General features: G+C 60.2%; 8 protein-coding genes across 8 annotated transcripts; 4 read left to right on the forward strand and 4 right to left on the reverse strand.

The window, feature by feature from the left end:
- Positions 1-514: 514 nt before the first annotated feature.
- Positions 515-1,259, reverse strand: JDV02_008949 (uncharacterized protein; the record flags this gene model as incomplete). Its single annotated transcript, XM_047990583.1, has 2 exons — positions 515-1,143; positions 1,199-1,259. The coding sequence occupies 2 exons, from the start codon at positions 1,257-1,259 to the stop codon at positions 515-517; spliced, it is 690 nt and encodes a 229-aa protein (XP_047846592.1).
- A 932-nt stretch (positions 1,260-2,191) lies between these two features.
- JDV02_008950 (uncharacterized protein) lies at positions 2,192-3,227 on the reverse strand (the record flags this gene model as incomplete). Its single annotated transcript, XM_047990584.1, has 5 exons — positions 2,192-2,232; positions 2,277-2,495; positions 2,545-2,617; positions 2,674-2,915; positions 2,969-3,227. The coding sequence occupies 5 exons, from the start codon at positions 3,225-3,227 to the stop codon at positions 2,192-2,194; spliced, it is 834 nt and encodes a 277-aa protein (XP_047846593.1).
- A 560-nt stretch (positions 3,228-3,787) lies between these two features.
- On the forward strand, positions 3,788-4,912 carry JDV02_008951 (uncharacterized protein; the record flags this gene model as incomplete). Its single annotated transcript, XM_047990585.1, has 4 exons — positions 3,788-4,079; positions 4,142-4,233; positions 4,305-4,658; positions 4,721-4,912. The coding sequence occupies 4 exons, from the start codon at positions 3,788-3,790 to the stop codon at positions 4,787-4,789; spliced, it is 807 nt and encodes a 268-aa protein (XP_047846594.1). The 3' UTR covers positions 4,790-4,912.
- Positions 4,913-5,059: 147 nt separating this feature from the next.
- Positions 5,060-5,874, reverse strand: JDV02_008952 (uncharacterized protein; the record flags this gene model as incomplete). The annotated part of the gene is made up of 2 exons (XM_047990586.1): positions 5,060-5,790; positions 5,844-5,874. The coding sequence occupies 2 exons, from the start codon at positions 5,872-5,874 to the stop codon at positions 5,060-5,062; spliced, it is 762 nt and encodes a 253-aa protein (XP_047846595.1).
- A 449-nt stretch (positions 5,875-6,323) lies between these two features.
- On the forward strand, positions 6,324-6,941 carry JDV02_008953 (uncharacterized protein; the record flags this gene model as incomplete). The annotated part of the gene is made up of 1 exon (XM_047990587.1): positions 6,324-6,941. The coding sequence occupies one exon, from the start codon at positions 6,324-6,326 to the stop codon at positions 6,939-6,941; it is 618 nt and encodes a 205-aa protein (XP_047846596.1).
- Positions 6,942-8,024: 1,083 nt separating this feature from the next.
- On the forward strand, positions 8,025-8,837 carry JDV02_008954 (uncharacterized protein; the record flags this gene model as incomplete). The annotated part of the gene is made up of 1 exon (XM_047990588.1): positions 8,025-8,837. The coding sequence occupies one exon, from the start codon at positions 8,025-8,027 to the stop codon at positions 8,835-8,837; it is 813 nt and encodes a 270-aa protein (XP_047846597.1).
- Positions 8,838-10,018: 1,181 nt separating this feature from the next.
- Positions 10,019-15,101, forward strand: JDV02_008955 (uncharacterized protein; the record flags this gene model as incomplete). The annotated part of the gene is made up of 11 exons (XM_047990589.1): positions 10,019-10,261; positions 10,340-11,378; positions 11,429-12,529; positions 12,580-12,906; positions 12,957-13,068; positions 13,116-13,187; positions 13,234-13,349; positions 13,395-13,820; positions 13,876-14,068; positions 14,114-14,194; positions 14,248-15,101. The coding sequence occupies 11 exons, from the start codon at positions 10,019-10,021 to the stop codon at positions 14,846-14,848; spliced, it is 4,311 nt and encodes a 1,436-aa protein (XP_047846598.1). The 3' UTR covers positions 14,849-15,101.
- Positions 15,000-16,747, reverse strand: JDV02_008956 (Agmatinase; the record flags this gene model as incomplete). The annotated part of the gene is made up of 7 exons (XM_047990590.1): positions 15,000-15,214; positions 15,309-15,531; positions 15,635-15,677; positions 15,737-15,773; positions 15,853-16,113; positions 16,240-16,330; positions 16,439-16,747. The coding sequence occupies 7 exons, from the start codon at positions 16,745-16,747 to the stop codon at positions 15,000-15,002; spliced, it is 1,179 nt and encodes a 392-aa protein (XP_047846599.1).
- Between the last annotated feature and the right edge of the window lie 1,027 nt (positions 16,748-17,774).

The raw sequence follows: 17,774 nt of genomic DNA on the forward strand, positions 1-17,774 counted from the left end.
AGGCGAGACCTGCATACTAACTGAACGACAGGAGGCCTGAAGCTGTGTGACGAGACGTGTTGCCCTGGGGTGGCATGTGAGTCGCGGGTGGTGTGATTCGGCAGCGGGACGGCCGGGCCGGGCCGGAGGCGTGAATGTCTGATGCTACACTACACCAGTGACGTCGCACAATGCAATGCGGCGTTCAGTTGCGAACACTTTGTTTCAACAGGCGCACGCGCCATGTACGTACTTTGTAACGTGCTTCAAGGAATGGAAGTTGTTGCTATCTGTCTCGTCGTTCAAACTCGTAGCTCGTCATCTCGCGGCACCGTCAAAGAGTGTTGTTTGTCTCCTAGCTCGCCCACGTAGGAGGATCAAGTCCATCAATGCTTACGGCCCCAGCCCCCTGAAACAACACCTTCATTGGCCCCCCTACAACCTTTGCTTTGCGAGCCCTGCCCACCAAGGACAACCAGTCCAATGGTAGCCTGGATGAGAAGGGCTGTCTGAGTGGGCATCCGCTGGACGCAGCTCAGATGTAGGCCTGGTGGCGGTCGGGCTCGGCTCCAGACCGCTTGATGTAGGCCTGGTGACGGTCTGGCTCGGCATCTCCTCGCTTGATGTATGCCTGGTGACGGTCCGGCTCGGCCTCGGACCTCTTGATATAAGCTTGATGGCGGTCCGGCTCAGCATCTCCGCGCTTGATATACGCCTGATGACGGTCCGGCTCGGCGTCACCGCGCTTGATATAGGCTTGGTGGCGGTCCGGTTCGGCATCACCACGCTTAATATACGCCTGATGGCGATCCGGCTCAGCATCGCCACGCTTGATGTAAGCTTGATGACGGTCTGGCTCGGCGCCATCTCGCTTGATATAAGCCTGATGGCGATCCGGCTCAGCCCCAGACCTCTTGATGTAAGCCTGGTGACGGTCGGGCTCAGCATCGCCGCGCTTGATGTAGGCCTGGTGTCTATCCGGCTCGGCCCCGGACCTCTTGATGTACGCCTGGTGACGGTCTGGCTCGGCGTCGCTGCGCTTGATGTACGCCTGGTGGCGGTCAGGCTCAGCCCGGCCCTTGATATAGGCTTGGTGGCGATCAGGCTCAGCACCCGAGCGCTTGATGTAGGCCTGGTGGCGGTCAGGCTCTGCGTTTGAGCGGGCTACCGTTTTGTCAGTCGCGTTTCGTCTACCGGGACAGGTCTGGGGAGGCCTCACGCTCGGCGGGGGCGGCAAGGCCCAGAGCCGGAAGGAGAGCAATCAAGACGGAGGCGCGCATGTTGAGTCTGGAGACTGTGCTGATGGTGGTGGATCGAGTGTTGTTGAAAGTCTATGCCTTTCGTCTGGTGAATAGCTTGTGTATCCAGACAAGAGCCATTTTATATACGGGTTGGACCTCGTCAAGGCCGGTCCTAGGTGCTCAATCCCCGACTGGAGACGCCCGGTGCCGGACGCTCTTTCGATGACATGATGCGATTGTTTGACCGTCCCGCTTCCACGATCACTACCCAATCCTCCCATACGGCATAGAGCCGAGGCTCAAGCACGAAGCGACGCCTCCTATGTGTCATGTCGTGGCGGGTGATCAGTCGTGATATCCGTGCATGAACAAGACATGCAGCGGTCCCGTCGAGCAGCCCAAAGAGACGAGGCCACTACGCAAGGCGATCGTCCGCATTCGAGAATGATCTTCCCTCGAGACAGAAGCTGAGCAGGCTGACGGCTTGCATATGTGATGTGATGAGAGACGACGGGAGCCGGAAGCGTGTCCGAGACAGCCGGTCTGGCGTAAGGAGGCGGATGTGCTCGGACCAGACCAGCCGTCGGTGGTAGATGACTATCGTGAGGACTGCTACGGATTATGCGTGTCTGGCGTTGTCTAGTAGTTTGTTCAACTCCAGACAGCGGTGTGTTTGCCTGCAGTGAAACAAAACGACATGTGGCTACGTCCGCGGCTTTCACTTGTTCGCCGGTGTAGTGATGTGATGCCGGTGCGGCTCTGAACTATGCAGCTCAAGTTCGCAGAAGTCTCAACTAGGAAGGCGTTCCGGCAGTTTGCGTTGCAGCGATACGACAAGACACAACACGATGCGTTCTCGCGAACGATACCGGCTAATCGGGACGGCCAACATGATAGCAATTTGAGTGTTGTAAAACCTATTCTGAGACGTCTGATGTCTATCCCGCCCTCCCCTGCCCCCCTGTCCACATCTAGACGATATTGCCGCTGACCGAGTAGTCAAACGGATCGGCTGCACATGTTAGCACTCGAAACCAGATAGTGGAGGCCACTTACGCAGTTCTGGGTGAAAGTTGGGGTGCTTGAGCAGGGTCTCGTCGAACCCGTCAAAGTGGTGCGCCCACGCCCACTCTTCAATGGCCTCCCAGTTTGCGCATTCGTGCACGATGCGGAAGTTGGGCCACGGACGATGGAAGTTGGGGATCCAGTCAAAGGTCTGGATCACCACGTCCGCATTGCACATGATGTACTTGCGCACACTGTCCAGGCAATGGTCTACGGCTGTCAGCGAACGTGTGAATTCCCGGCGGCCGTTGGTGCTCACCGATGTGCTGCTCGAGATTCTTCTCTTGAGTCATGTTGTAGTAGTCTTTGTGAAGGTAGCGCCTGACATATCTCTGCGAAAGAGTCACTGTGTGTACGCGGAATGGGATGGGGCCAGGAAAAGACTCACAAGACAGTGCAGCTGATGATACACGTCCAGCCCAGCCATGTAGCCGGACCCGTCAAGCAACGGCACCGAGGTGCGGTTGATCTTGTCCAAAGTCTCCTTGCTGACTCGGACGGCCGTAGGCCCTAGGAGCTTGTTCCATGCCTCATCGAGCTCAGGTCGTGGCGGCCCTTTGAACACATTTGAATCCTCAATCTCGCTTTCAAACAGCTGCGGCTCCCACTTGATGGCCTCCCATGCCGGGCCTGGGCTCATCAGCATTGGTCACGCCAGTAAAGAGTACGCATGCACGACGTACTGTAGGCGAGGAGCCCGCTCTTGTGGCTGCCCGAGGGCTTCCAGCCGCGGTAGTCCCAAAAGGCGAAAAAGAGCGTCGTGTAAAAGGCCGCGAGGAAGAGGTGCAGGATCACTGGAGTTGTGATGGATGCGCAGCGCCATCGTCTCTTGAGCGGAAACTGGACGAGGGACGATTTCTCGACCGACAATCTGTCTGGCGAGCTGTTGCCATGGCCGAGCAGAGTGTCGGCGTCGGAAGAGGAGTCGATTGACCGCGGCATGATGATGGATCGTGGACAGAGTGTGGTGCTCAAGCAAGCTTGGACTCGACTTGGGGCAGGGATGAAATGCTCAAGATGGCCCGGGGACCGCCAGATACCCATCCAGATCAACCAACACGCTGCTCTCGAGACTCTCATCTCGCGGGGCCAGTTCACATAGGCACCGGGACATCGACGGCGCTTGACATCACGGCACGTTGGTCCCGTCGTTGCATGGTTCCCATCATGTGGCGTTTGGCGATGCAGATGCGAGTCTCACCTCCACCAACCCGCCCACACACATTCAACCGGGGTCGCGGCTCTGGGCAAGGCGGGGCCGGTGGTGCTGCAGCTGAGCTGATGGCGAGACCGTCTGCGTCTCGATGCGGCATCTTCAGTAATGCGATTATGGAGGGATTGTATCTGAGAGGGAGTTCCGGGATCACAGCGGCGATGATGCCATGGCCTGGCCCATGTCCAGGAAATAAGCTCCCATGTCCGCCAACAGAGCACTTCTTCTGCGTTTCTCACTGTGAGTGACTGTGAGTTTGCAACTACGTACTTGTGAAATTTCGTTCATGATGGGCTACGCGAGTCTGAGAAACATCTTTGGCAACGGCCTCAAGGCTGGCCAACCGCCCACGAGGTACTCGAGGGTCAAGTCCGAGGACCCCCTTGACCCGGAGATGCCACATGGCCTTTGCCGCTGCTCTGCTCGTCGCCACCGCGAGGCGTGGAAGTCGCCTCTGCGCGTGTTCGCGTATGCGCTGCTCACGTCCGTCATCACTTGCCTCATCATGTGGAGCTTTCCACCCAACTGCAAGCGCGGCGCGGGCGGCGAGGGCCCGTTGCTGAAGACGCCCGTACCCGAATGTAAGTCTTCGTAACGGGATTTCCACCGGGGGGAGTGCAGGACCCGTGCTGAACAGTGCAAGTCCCCAAGGAGATCCGCATGTTTGAGCTCGACATGACGTACGCGGACCCGCCCACGCCGGAGAACGACAAGGCGTGGAACGACCTCTTGCCTGTAAGTCTAGCTTCCCAGACTGTCCGTCCGTGGCCATGGCCGGCGGAACTGACGGAAGTGAAATCGACAAGTTTGGTCGCGGCTACGTGTTTGTGGACAACGCCGCCGAGTATGGTCTCGAGCCCGGCATCGAGACAGAGTACGGCGAGATCTACTCGGTCGCGCTGTATCACCAGATGCACTGCCTGGGCCTCGTGCGCCGCAACTTCTGGCGCCTTGTCGACGGGATCCTCAACAACAGGCCCGGGGTTGCCGACGAGGCGCGTGCCGAGATCCAGAACTCGCACACGGGGCATTGCTTCGACTACTTCAGGCAGAGCTTTGAGTGTTCTGCCGACATGACCCTCGAGTGGCCGCGCACCGAAACGGATGGCCGTAGGTACCAGGTGGACGGCGGACACATTCCCCACGTGTGTGCCAGCAGGGTGAGTTGCGAACGGAATCCTGAAGTGACCCAACAGCGCGTGGTTCCTCTAACAGCCAGCAGAAAGCGCTCCAGGATTACATGGACTATGCGCACTTTAACAACTCCCACAACAATGACATTGCCGCATAGAGTGCATGACAGACTGCACGGGACTTGGGTAGTGACTGACGGCGCTTGGAGGAGGGTGGCTCTGTGCAGAGGGGTTGTAGCCAGACACGATCGAGTAGTACGGAATCAGACTGCAGTTAAGACACAATTGAATTCACACTGCAACCAGATTATGAAATGTGCAAGGTGGCGAATGCGGATGGTGCGACTAATTGATGCCCTTGGGATGATTAGACAATCAAGTTGGTTGTTAGACCCAGTTGAGCCGTGCTGCATGCTATGCCACCACATTCAGCCATCAACGTTGTCTATGCCCAGAGCCACCCTGCACGCCGGGTAGCCGACAGAAACCTCGTGCAACGCGCCGTCATCGACCCTCCGGTCCTTGAACAGCCCCTCACACTCCATCATGCCGTCCCAGTCGGTCGCGTAGCCATCCACCGAGGTCGAGTTGAGCACCGCCCGATGAAGCTTCCTCCACGCAAACACGCAGCGGTGGCGGAGGTACCTCTCGGTGACGAAGAGCGTCGAGTGCTGGCCCTGCATGACGTTTGCCAGCGATATGGAATTGGACGTGGGATCCGGACGCTTCCAGTAGTGCCACTGCTGCACGCTCAGAAACTCCTTGGTGAGCTCAAAGTCGTGGCAGGCATCGGGCAGCCATGCCATGGCAATGGGGTCAAACATGCACCCGCGGTTGCGGGCCGTTAGGGGACTGTCTCCGCATGGACGGACCTGAGCGTTTTCCACGGGCGACCAGACCGAGGCGGCGACGGAGGCGCGATACAGGTCGTAGCCCGCAAAGAGAACGCCAAGGCAGAGGAGCGAGGCCACGACCTGTAACAGGCATCTGAACAGTTTCGACCCGTCGAGATGCTTAGGGTAGCCGTCTTCTCCCTCTTTGCCGTCGCCAGGCGGGGCCAGGAAGGCCACCGTCTCCTCCATCGCCTCCTCTACGGCGGCGTCGCCGACATCCAAGCTCGACCTCGGGCTTGGCGGCTCCAAGGGGGCCTTGTGGTTCGCTGACAGCCCAGGAGGTCAGCTTCGACTTCGCACTCGGGTGTGAGCTACTTGCCGTAACGAGAAGACATGAACTTGTGATCCATTGCAACAGACAGCTAGAGTGACCGTGATGCCAACAGCTGCGAATGACTCCTTGAGCAAGTCGTGCGGTATGAGAGTGCCCCGGAGGCACCTGGTATCAGGCCAAAGCCTCTTGGATGCAGTAAGCGGGGTGCTATGCATCCTTGTCTTGGACGCACCACCGTACGGACTCAGGGCTGACCCGCCGTGGGCATCAAACGTCTTCAGGTTTGTGTCCGCAAGTTGCCGTCACTCCGTCGTTTCTTCTGGTTGCCTTACAAGCTCACTACAAAATCGCCATTGACGAAATGGAAAAGACTATCGGTACGGCCACGAGTTCATGTACAGATCTTTGCTGACCGGCTCAGCAGCTTCCTTGAGCCGCTCCTGGCGGCGGATGACCAGCGAGGCGGCCTCACGGCCAGTGCCCTCCAGGCAAACTCCAAGATCGACTACGGCCAGGGAGGCGGGCATGTTCAGCTTCACCAAGGAGCTCCGCCGCAACCGTGGCACGAGTGCCGCGATTGTGATCCTATCCATTCTCATCTTGGGCCTCGAGATCGTTGCGCAGACTGGTTTCCCTCACTCCAGCCGCGACAACAGCACTTCAACGCCAGGCAGGCCAAGTCAGCAGGCGGTGGTTTCCGGCGAGCTGACGAAAACCCACTGCGGCTCGTCTGCCGAAGAGGCACGCCGACAGGGCTGTCGGTTTGACGAGCTCAGTCTTGCGTGGCAGGCGCCGGCCTGCTACGACAAAGAGACCATCGACGAGTTCCTGGCGGCCGGCGACTGGGAATTCTTTGCCGACGAGCACAGCACGGAAACCGTCCCGCACGACGAGCTGGCTCTGGCTCAGGAGCCGGTGCACGTCACCCTCCAGTTCCACATAGCGCACTGCCTCTTTTCGCGGCGACAGATGGTGAGACTGCTCCTGCGCGGGGCGGCCATGGACACCCACTTGGGCGCGTACAGGCACACCGACTATTGCGGCAAGACGATGCTCAACGAGGAGGGGAGAGGCAACGACAGGCACACCAAGGCGCCGGCCATCTACCCAGTGTGCAAGCCGCTTCAGGCTTGGGGGAGCTGAGTGCCTATGCGAGGCGGCGCAGCTTCGCACGCAAACGGTGGATTGGATGGCCTGGATGATCGTGACAGACGGTGCAGACAGTGACAGACGACAGATGAGAGACATTATTCTTCAATCCGAATTCTGCTTTATAATCCTTGGGCATGTGTCTCATCGGTCAGCCCAGCGATCTGCTGTGACAACGATCTGCTGTGACGGGCTGCAGCGATCCCATGGTGGCGGGCTGAACCGTTCACTAGCGTTGCACGGCAGTGGCAGGCATGCGTCCTGACGACGAGGTGCCGGCATGCCGGCGACGCTCACTCACGGCAATCAGAGACTGACAACGTGCCCAAAGCGGTCCGTAGCGTTCCAAAGTTGCGGTACGGGCCGTGTCTCGGATGGTGCCGCCACCGCTTGTCGCGGAACCTCGAGCGACTAGCAACTTGCTCGACTGCTGGGGAAGTGTGCCAAACGGCACCGCCGGCGGCGGTTCGTCCTAGCCGAAGAACGACGTCGCTGTGGCGCGCCGATCGTGGCCACCGGATTCGCAGCGGATGGACCCGTTGAGGTTTCGTCGTGTCCGACGCGGGCCGCCAGACTAGTTGCGGCGCCGAGACAGAAAGTGCACTGCTGCGGATGGACACTGCTGTAGAAACATGCAGTTCTCGGCTGTCAGCTCTAGACGGCGCTACGCTTTGCCGGCCTTCCGTCGAGATACTCTGCCGCTGAGTGACGACAGCAAACGAGACACCAATGGCGTCATGAGAATGTGCCGGCGGTGCTTAAGCCAACTGAGGCCGCGGGACGATGGCGACAGATCGTCAAGACAGCGCAAGCACAGCGGCCGATCAACGGAGTGGTCTGGTTATCGCCGAGGACTTGTAAGTGCCGCCTCGACGAGCAGCAAGGGTCGACTGGCTGCTCCCCGACATGTTTCTGGCCCCTTGCTGGTTGACCAGCCCGTTCGTCTTCTCTGTGCCAAATTAGTTAAAGGACGCATTGTGCTGTGTGGACGCTGCTCCTGCACACTCGTCCATCTCTTGGTAGGCGTGCCCCTTCCATCGTCTTCGACAGCAGCTGACCCGTGCAGACATCGTCGACATGGATAAAGTCAACAAGGAACAGCCACATCTCGCGGACAAGGAGCAGTATGACAGTCTCTTGACCGGAACGGACTCGGAGTCGGTCGACCTGGATGCCATCGGGGCCTGGTCACGGCGCCGGCGATGGGGGATTCGCGCCCCAATTTTCATCGTTCCCGCCGTCCTTCTTTTGGTCGCTGCGGTGACGCTCGTGGCCATCGAGTCGTCCAATGTGTCGCGGATGCACACTCTCTTCGCGCAGTTGCACCACAAGCTCGACGCGCTCGACCGGCATGTGCAGGCACCAGTGCCGGTGCCGGTGCCGGCGTCGGCGCCGGACGGCCCCTGGACGGCAGCCGCGCCGACTGGCGAGGAGCTGGGCCACTGCGGCTCGTCCATCGCTGAGGCACGCTCCCTCGGGTGCATCTTCGACCCCATGTCGTGGGCGTGGCAGCGGCCCGAGTGCTACCACCCGGAGCTCGTCGCCGACTTCCTCGCGCGCATGGACTGGCGCTTCTACCTGACCAAGGAGGCGCTGCCGTCCGACGAGGTGCCTCGTGAGGCCTGGGTCCGAGGCGACTACCTGTCGCTCTACGGACCGGGCGCGTGGCACAGCTTCCACTGCACCTACTCGTGGCGCAAGTTCCACGAGGCCTTTCAGGACAAGAGGCCCATGGACAACGACATCCTGCAAATGGAGCACACCATGCACTGCGACACCATATTCCTGCACGACCTGGATCCGAACCTGTCCGCGGCGTGCGACACGGCGCCAGGGGGCTGCAACACGACCGAGGTCAATGCCGGCTTCAACTCGTGCGGCTGGTACTGATGATCCGTGGGTGTGCTGGGCGGCGGGGGAGTTGATATGGATGGCGCTGGCCCGGGCTGCGGTCGTCGGCAGCGCGAAGAGGCGAAGTGGGTGAAGTGGTGAGGCGAGGGCTCCGCCAGACTGAAGGGCGCCGGAGTAGTATGTAGTTTCGTCCAACAAGGCTTTCGAGTAGACCGCTCGCTCATCAACGACGTCCATGTGTGATTTTGTCATGCAGCGGCAGCTGATGGCGTCAATTGCCCCTGAAAGGAACCAACAGCCGGATCCTCTGATCCACCAACATGGCCCTGGTCACGGCCTTGGGATGTCCGTCAGCCAGCTAGCGTGTTTTGAGCCGTTGATGCAGAACCAACGTGGTGAATAGGCCCGACTTACGGGGTCCGCTGTTGACGAACGGCGGAGAAGACTCCAACAAGCGTTCTTTGAATACTCACGGATGCTCAGTACGAGAGCCACGCGGCAAAGGAACTTGAATGTATGGTGCTGCTCTCTGCTCCGTGTTTCCATATGGCGCGGTATGGCTGAGTTTTCCTCGACGTTGCTGTGGTTGGCTGTCTCAGGGGGAGACGAATACCTGCCAATGGGGCGATGCAACAGACTGCGTGGCCAAGAGACAGAGTCAGTCGCCTAGCACTCAGTCTTCCACAAGAAGCTTGGGGCCGGGACAGGCCGTCCATGTGAGACACAGCTCGGTAGCAGTCGCCCCTGGCCGGGGGGAGGCGGATGGACGAGCTCATGGTCGAGGCTCGCCGCTCACCTGCTCAACGTACTTACTTGATCCCAAGTATATTGCACGAATGCACCATCTCCGGAGCAGTCCGCAAACGCGTCGCAAGTGCACGCGCGGCAGCCCTCGCGGAGCACGCCCGAGGCGCAATGACCACGTCGGAGCGGCCTCTGACGCATTCGGCAAGCCAGCCGTTGGGTGAACGTGTGTTGTGTTTGGATCGGCACCATTTGCGGGGACGGCAGGTGGAAATGAGTGTCTTGTCCCTGGTTTGCAGTTGGGGGCGGCGCTCAGCTCGACTCATATCAGGGCTTACATAACATGACAACAGCGCCCGCCAGCCCGCCAGCCCGCCAGCCCGCCAGCCAGCCATGGAAGCTAATAAACTCGCCGCTCCACCACTGGCCAAGCCATCACGGCATTAAAAACGCCAGCCTCTTGTAAGTCGCCGGCCATGTCGTGGCGAGCAGCGGTGACCACCGCGACCCATGGCTGCTCTCCGCAGGCCGACGATGTCTTCGGGCCCGTCGTCGGTCGAGAATGCCGCGGCGGCTTCGACTTGACCCTGTTGTTCGAGCAGGCCGTGCTGTCGATAATTCCGGCGGCCATCATCATCGTCGCCTTTCCGCTGCGCTTCGCCTACCTCGCCACCGCTCGACCGAAATCGATTCTTCATCCCGCGCGCTTCTTCAAGCTGGTACGGCTCCGTTGGCCTCTCTTTGACCACCTTGGCCACCTGGTCGTGAAGACATTTGAATGCTGATTCGGTCTGCAGTTCGCAGCCTCCGTCTTTCTCCTCCTTCAGGTCGCGCTTCTTGTCCTGTGGTCCCGCGATGAGGTGAACCGCACGAGGGCCTCGCTGCCCCTGGCCGTCCTCAATGTCATCGTGGGCCTTCAGCTGGTGGTGCTGTCGTGGATGGAGGACGGCCGGTCGATCCGCCCCTCGACCATGCTGGGCACCTACCTCGCCATCACCGTCATCCTCGACATTGCGCAGGCAAGGACACTGTGGCTTCGACACCTAAGCACGCCCATTGCCGCCGTCTTCTCCGCCACGGTGGCCGTCAAGGCCGTCATGTTGCTGCTCGAGAGCCGCAAAAAGACCACATACCTCAAGCAAGCCCACGCGGACCTCCCGCCCGAGGCCACCAGCGGCATCATCAACCGCAGCTTCCTCTGGTGGCTCAACGACCTGTTCCGCCGAGGCCTCTCCACCCATCTCACCCTCGACGACCTGTATCCCTTGGACGACGAGCTTGCCTCGGGCCCCTTGAGCACCAAAATTCAACAAGCCTGGTCGCGGCGACGCAAGCCCGAGCGCCGCTTCGAGTTTCCCCTCGCGGCCTGGCGGGCTCTGCGCTGGCACATCCTGTCCGCCATCGTCCCCCGGCTGTTTCTGATTGCGTTTACGTTTGCACAGCCCTTTTTGATTTCTCGCGTCCTGGACCTGCTGTCCGAGCCCGACAGCCAGCCAGCCCGCAACGTGGGCTACTCGCTGATCCTTGCGGCGGCCGTCATCTACATGGGACTGACGCTGTCGACCCTCTACTACAACCACAGCGTCTACCGGTTCATGACAATGTTCCGTGGCGCCAGCGTCGCGCTCATCTTCAACCACATGCTCACGCTTCCCCTCGGCGAATACGATGATTCGGCCGTCGTGACTCTGATGAGCACCGACGTGGACCGCATCGTGCTCTGCCTCATCAGCCTCAATGAAATCTGGGCGCGCGTCATCGAGGTTGCCGTGGGAGTCGTGCTGCTGGCGCGGCAGCTTGGCTGGGTCTGCCTTGTGCCGCTCTTTGTCGTCGTCGGTGAGTTCCATGTCCTCTGAGGGCCACGAAACCGAGCGCTGATGATGCAGTGTCCTTTTTTGGCAGCGCGGAAATCTCGAGGACCATCGGCGCCCGCCAAAAGGTTTGGATAGACGCCGTGCAGCAACGAATCACCATCACGGCCTCGATGCTTGCCGAGATGAGGAGCGTCAAGATGATGGGGCTGAGCCCGGTGTTGTCTGCCATTGTCCAGGATCAGCGAGTCCAGGAAACGCGGCGCATGGCGGCGTCCCGATGGAGCATCGTCTGGCAAAACGTCGTGCAGAACCTGCCCTGGGCGCTGGCCCCCTCGCTCACCTTCATCATCTACGTCGCGCAGGCCACGGCACGGGGCAGCTCTTCCATCGACGTCACCCAGGCCTTTACCGCCTTGTCCATCATCACGCTGCTCACGGATCCTGCCGCCAAGCTTCTGAGTGCCATACCTTCCACTGCTGCGAGCTTGGGCTGCTTCGATCGGATCCAGGAATTCCTCGTAGCACGTCCCAGGACCGACCCCCGCTTCGTTGTGTCGCCGTCGAGAACGACACAAGGGCAAGAGGCCGCCACGATCTCGATGCAAAACATGTCGCTCCGCCCCGTCGCCACCGCCGAGCCCGTCCTGACGGACGTCAACTTCGCCATCGCCCGCGGGTCACTGGCCATGGTCGTTGGCCCCGTCGGGTCCGGCAAGACGACCCTGATCAAGGGCATTTTAGGCGAGGTCAAGGACCAGAACGGCGGCTCCGTCAGGATCGCCAGCAAGCAGGTCGCGTTGTGCGTTCAAGTACCTTGGCTGCCCAACACGACGATCCGGGAGGCCATCTCAGGCTACGTGGAGGAGGGGCAAAGCGTCGATCAGGCGTGGTACCGGAAATGCCTGCATGCATGCGCGCTCGACTACGATCTCGATCGCCTGGCAGACGGCGAAGACACCCTTGTAGGCAGTGCGAGCACGGTCCTCAGCGGTGGCCAGAGAGCGCGGGTTGCTCTGGCTCGCGCGGTCTACGCCCGGACGGACATTGTGCTCCTCGACGACGTGCTGGGCGCTTTGGACACCAATACGCAGGCCACAATCATGTCTCGCCTGTTTGGCAGCGAAGGCTTGCTGAAGAAGCGCAACGTGACTGTGGTGCTCGCGACGCACGCCAGTGAGTGGCGTGGCCCTGCATCTGTGGCTTGCCGTGCTAACTCGCAGCAGCCGAATTTCTCAAATATGCCGACAAGGTCCTCATCGTTTCTGATGGACGGGTCAAGGATGGCGGCAAGGGCGACGGTTCTATCCCCAAGGAGCTCATCAATGCTCTCAAGGCCACGTCCAGCCCCTCGGCGGATCAAGTCGAGCCCAAGGAACCCAACGCCAAGGACAGGGCGGAGGAGATTGCCGAGGCCAATGAAGTGAGTGACATGAACAGGTCGGAAGGCGACCTGGACGTGTATCGGTACTACTTCAAGTCTGTCGGCTGGCCCAAGACTGCCCTCTTCGTCGGGTTTGTCATTGTGGACGTTTTCTGCAGCAGCTTCAGCAGTATGTGTGTTCCAGCCATGACGGATGGATGAGGAAGCTAACAACAGCAGCGATCTGGTTGAAGTGGTGGGCCGAGGTTGATGGGGGCCAGATCGCGCTCTACATGAGCGTCTACGTCGCCCTGGCGTTCCTGACGTCCGTGGGAACCGGTGGATACGTCTGGTAAGAGTCTCTGACAGTGCAAGAGAAGATGAAGCTCACCCAGGCAGGTCCATACTGATCCTCATCTCTCCGTACACCGCGCGTAAATTGCACGCTGTGCTGCTACGGGTTGTCATGAGGTGCGTGCGAGTCCGTTCGAGCCGATGCTTTTCTAACACTGTCCAGGGCGCCTCAATCGTTCTTCTCGGCCACGGACAGCGGGTCGATTCTCAACCGGTTCAGCCAGGACATGACCATCATCGAGGGACAGCTGCCCATCGGCATCCTCATCGCCGTCTCAAGTGTGTATGCTCCCCGCGAGCCATGGACGCAGCTAACGCCAGTAGATTTGTTCTCGTCGCTCGCGGCCGCGGCCCTGGTCACCACGGGCTCCGTTTACATGGTCGTCAGTGTCCCGTTCCTTGTCTTTACCATCTGGGCGCTGCAGCACGTGTACCTCCACACCTCGAGGCAGCTGCGGCTGCTGGACCTCGAAAGCAAGAGCCCGCTATATTCCCACTTCCTGGAAACCGTAGGCGGCCTCGCCACTATCCGCGCGTTTGGATGGCAATCGCGTTTCAAGGCCAAGAATGAGAGGCTGCTGGACTACTCGCAGCGGCCGCACTACCTCTTGTACTGCAGCCAGCGGTGGCTCAACCTCGTCTTGGACCTCATCGTCGGCGCGCAGGCCGTCCTCGTCGTCGGCCTCGCTGTTGGGCTTCGACGCTCCACCAGCCCCGGTCTTCTCGGTGTCTCCCTGAACAGCACGTTGTGTAAGTGCAGTCATTGCTCTCAACGATTGCCGTGCCATGACTCACAGTTCGATAGCCTTTAGCGGCGCTCTCTCGTCCCTCGTGTCAGGCTGGACGATGCTGGAAACCTCGCTCGGCTCGATTGCGAGGTTGATGAGCTTCGAGGCTACGGTCAAGCCAGAGGACAAGCCCGGCGAGACGTACCAGCCGCCACCCAGCTGGCCAGAGCGCGGTGCCGTTGAATTTCGCCAAGTCACCGCTGTCCACAGGCAAGTATCCCGGTCCAAGGAGTGGGCATTGCTAACGAGCGGCAGTCCCGGAGCCGTGGGCATTTGCGAGGTTAGTCTGGAGATCAAGCCGGGCCAAAAGGTCGGCGTGTGCGGCCGCACAGGAAGGTTAGTTTCAAGCAGACCAACGACTGCCTGGCGATGGCTGACAAGCATTGCAGCGGCAAGAGCTCGCTCGTAGCTACTCTGGTGAGGCTATTGGAGATGGACTCCGGTTCCATATTCATTGACGGAGTGGACGTTGCCACGGTGCCACGCGAAACGATCCGCGAGCGCCTCGTCAGTCTCCCGCAAGATCCACTGGTCCTCAATGGCAGCGTGCGCCTCAACGTGGACCCAGAAGAGCGAAGCACCGATGAAGCCGTGGCGACGGCGCTGGACCGCGTGGGCCTTGGGGATTTTGCGCAGTCGCGCGGCATCATGGCCGACATCACGGCGACGTCGCTGTCGCGAGGCGAGCAGCAGTTGCTCGCTCTGGCGCGGGCGGTCGTCAAGAAGCAAGCCTGCGGCAGCACCATTCTGCTGCTGGATGAGGCGACAAGCAACGTCGACGCCGAGACCGATGCCGTGCTGCAGCGCATCCTGCGTGAAGACTTTTCGGGGTGCACGCGGGTGGCCGTAGCGCACCGCATCGAGACGATTATGGATTCGGACGTGATTGTGGTCATGGACTCGGGACGCATCGTAGAGGTTGGTGCGCCTTCGGATCTGTTGCATAAGGAAGACGGGTGGTTCGCCCAACTGGCCGGGTCCAAGGAGTAGCCTTGGGGTTGGATATGCTAGCCCGTCAAGATGCTGTTCGGTTCCGCATCACAGCCGACTGTTGTTTTTGTATTGTCTATGATGTGGGGGTCTGATCTAAGTGACAGGAATTTGCTCCAACAGCATTTGCCATTGGCATGGCTTCAGCGCCCTACGAAGCGTCACCCTTGACGGGAGATCCGACCATGAGGTCAAGCAAAGAGATGACCACCTCAGCAGCAGCCAATGCGGTGGTTTGGCTGACCGTGTCGTAGACGGGCGCGACCTCGACCACGTCGGCGCCTACAATGTTGAGTCCCTCGAGCCCTTGCAAGATGGTGAGCAGCTCCCTCGTGGACCAACCCCCGGGCTCAGGGGTGCCGGTTGCTAAACAGTCGGTCAGTCGATCACGTTCGTAGTCGGGCCTCGCGCCGGGGAGGGGTGCATGTGGTGGGAGCACGGCGGGGGACGGGGAGCTTACCGGGAGCAAAGGCGGGATCCAGGACATCAATGTCCACCGTCACGTAGACGCGGCTGTCGCCCACGCGTCGGCGAATCTTATCGACGACGCCGCGGATGCCGATGGTGTCGACCTCGCGGGCGTGGACGGTGGCGAAGCCGACGCGGCGGTCGTTTGTGATGTCGCGGTGGAAGTAGTGGGGGGCGCGGATGCCGGCGTGGATGGAGGTGTCGAGTATGAGGCCCTGCTCTTCCGGTGATGAGCTTCCTTTTCACGAGTGTTGTGTCGAAGGCCGCGACGGGAAGGGAGAAGGAGGAAAGGAAGAAAGGGGGGGAGGAAAGAATCACCTCTTCGTAAGCAAGGTAGAGGAACGTGCCGTGGTCTAGCTTTCTAGGGGTCTGTCAGTCGACACCAACGCCTCAAGGCCATGGCATAAGGAATCTTCATACGCGTATTCTGACACTGCGCCCTCCGTGTCCCAAGTATCTGATGCGCCATGGGGTCAGCTTGCCATGTCTTTGCCGCCGCCACCGGTCGTGAAAGCAGCCCGCCCCTTCTCACCCACCAATGTGGCTGTCGAAATGGACGACGGAGATCTTTCCCCATGTCTTGTGCACCGCCCGCAGCGCGGACAGCGTCGTGCTGTGGTCGCCGCCGAGCATGACGACGCGCGGCGCGGCGGTGCGGTTCGGGCTGGCCGCCGGTCGCAGGGAGACGAGTTCATGCGCGCGGTCGAGGGTCCGGAAGGCGACGGTCTTGTCGAGCGGCGAGAGGCGCGGGTCGCCGCAGTCGACGACCCGGGCCCAGTCGCGCAACGGGTCGCGGCCTGCGTTGATGCGATGTGATGTTGCGCAGGTCAGCAAGCAGTATGGAAGAGGTGGCAGGGGGCGCGCAAAGAGGAGGAGGAGGAGGTAAAGGGGCGGCGATGGGACGGATGGATGGACGAACGGACCGGTGAAGACGCTGTAGCCGTAGGACTTGCTGTCGCTGGCGGAGCGGATGCTGGAGGGGCCGAACCGGGCTCCGGGCCGGCCGGTGACGGCCTGCATATCGTCAGCATGTCCTCCGTTCAAGATGTGGTACGGCGCGTGGTCGCACTCTCAAGACCATTCAAGACGGCCAAGCGGTTGAGGCGTGCAGGTCAGACTCACAATGTCAGAAGGGGCGCCTAGGATAGCAATGTCATATCTGCTGCTACCGTCCCCCGCTTCCTCGTCTTCTTTGGCGAAGCAGTTGACGTACGGGAGGCGGCCAAACGTCATGAAGCTTTGCGCCCGCTGCGCCAGCATGTCGTCGTCGATGTGCTCCATGGAGGGCGCCTCCAGGCCGGCCATGGACGCCAGGGAAGGCTGGAGACGGTGCTGGGCGTCATCGTCGTTGGTCACTGCCTTTGCCACGACCGGAACGCCCCAGTGAGTCGAGACCCCCACGAGGGAAAGAAGAAGTGAGCCGCGGCGCATGTTGAGGAGGGTCTGATAAGAAGGGGGCTCAAGAGCTGGTGACGTGGTCGTTGGTTTTGAAATTCCGAGCAGCGTGAGGCCGAGCCTGGCCGTGACAGATACAGATATACCAGCAGGTTTTGCAAAGATTGAGCTTTGCCATACCACGCACTTCGCAGCTTACGAACGTGAGGTACCTAACATACTTCTTGAAATACTTCTTACAACGGTACAAGGTAACAGTATGCAATAGCAAGCACATGGCTGGGTGATGCCGTGTCTCGGAGCGCGGCCGAAACAGGGCCGCCGCAGCCGCTGATGCAGATTGTCAGCTTCATGCCGCTCGTCAGACCAGCCGTGCTGTCTCACACGTGCAGTCGGGGAATCCTTCCCGCTAGCTGGCATGCTGGGTGCATGATGCAGGCGCAGAGGTGGCCACAGACAAGTCGATGCGGCTCAGTTGCTTGACAATTATGTCATTGCATTGTGGGTTAAGAACACTCTCTACACCGCCATCATGCGTTTGACCGGTTCATTCAGGGTCTTGCCAAGCGTAGAATTTCATAAAAGCGTTCGTCGCACAGCATTGATGCAACAGGCCATTGCACGGAAGCATGATCGAGTCGATTTGAAAGAGGCGACGACCGCTTTCTGCGGACAAGGGGTAAAGAGGGTTCATGCAGCCTACATGTGTGGTGGCTTCGCGCAATACGCTTCTGATGTCCATGAATAGGCAGCCACTTATCAAGAGGGATGTGGTCCGCAACGCTCCATAATTGCGTACATACATAACGTCAGGGTGTCAACGTCAATTGCTCAGGGTCCGAACAATGGTGACACGGCCTTGTCGTGTTGCCCCTGGCGTTGGCAGGCCACAAGCACTGCGAGAATGCACGGGAATGGATCTGCTTGATGCTCAAGCTCCGGTTACGCTTGCTCGCCTCGATCCGATGGTTAATTCTCCTACCGACTCGACCAAAGATGCGGAGCGCGCGTGTAAGCCGCTTACAACCCGGCACCCCGCACTATTCCATGCCGTCGATCGCCA

The sequence above is a fragment of the Purpureocillium takamizusanense genome, chromosome 9 (assembly GCF_022605165.1).
Source record: "Purpureocillium takamizusanense chromosome 9, complete sequence".
In the NCBI taxonomy this organism is placed as follows: domain Eukaryota; kingdom Fungi; phylum Ascomycota; class Sordariomycetes; order Hypocreales; family Ophiocordycipitaceae; genus Purpureocillium; species Purpureocillium takamizusanense.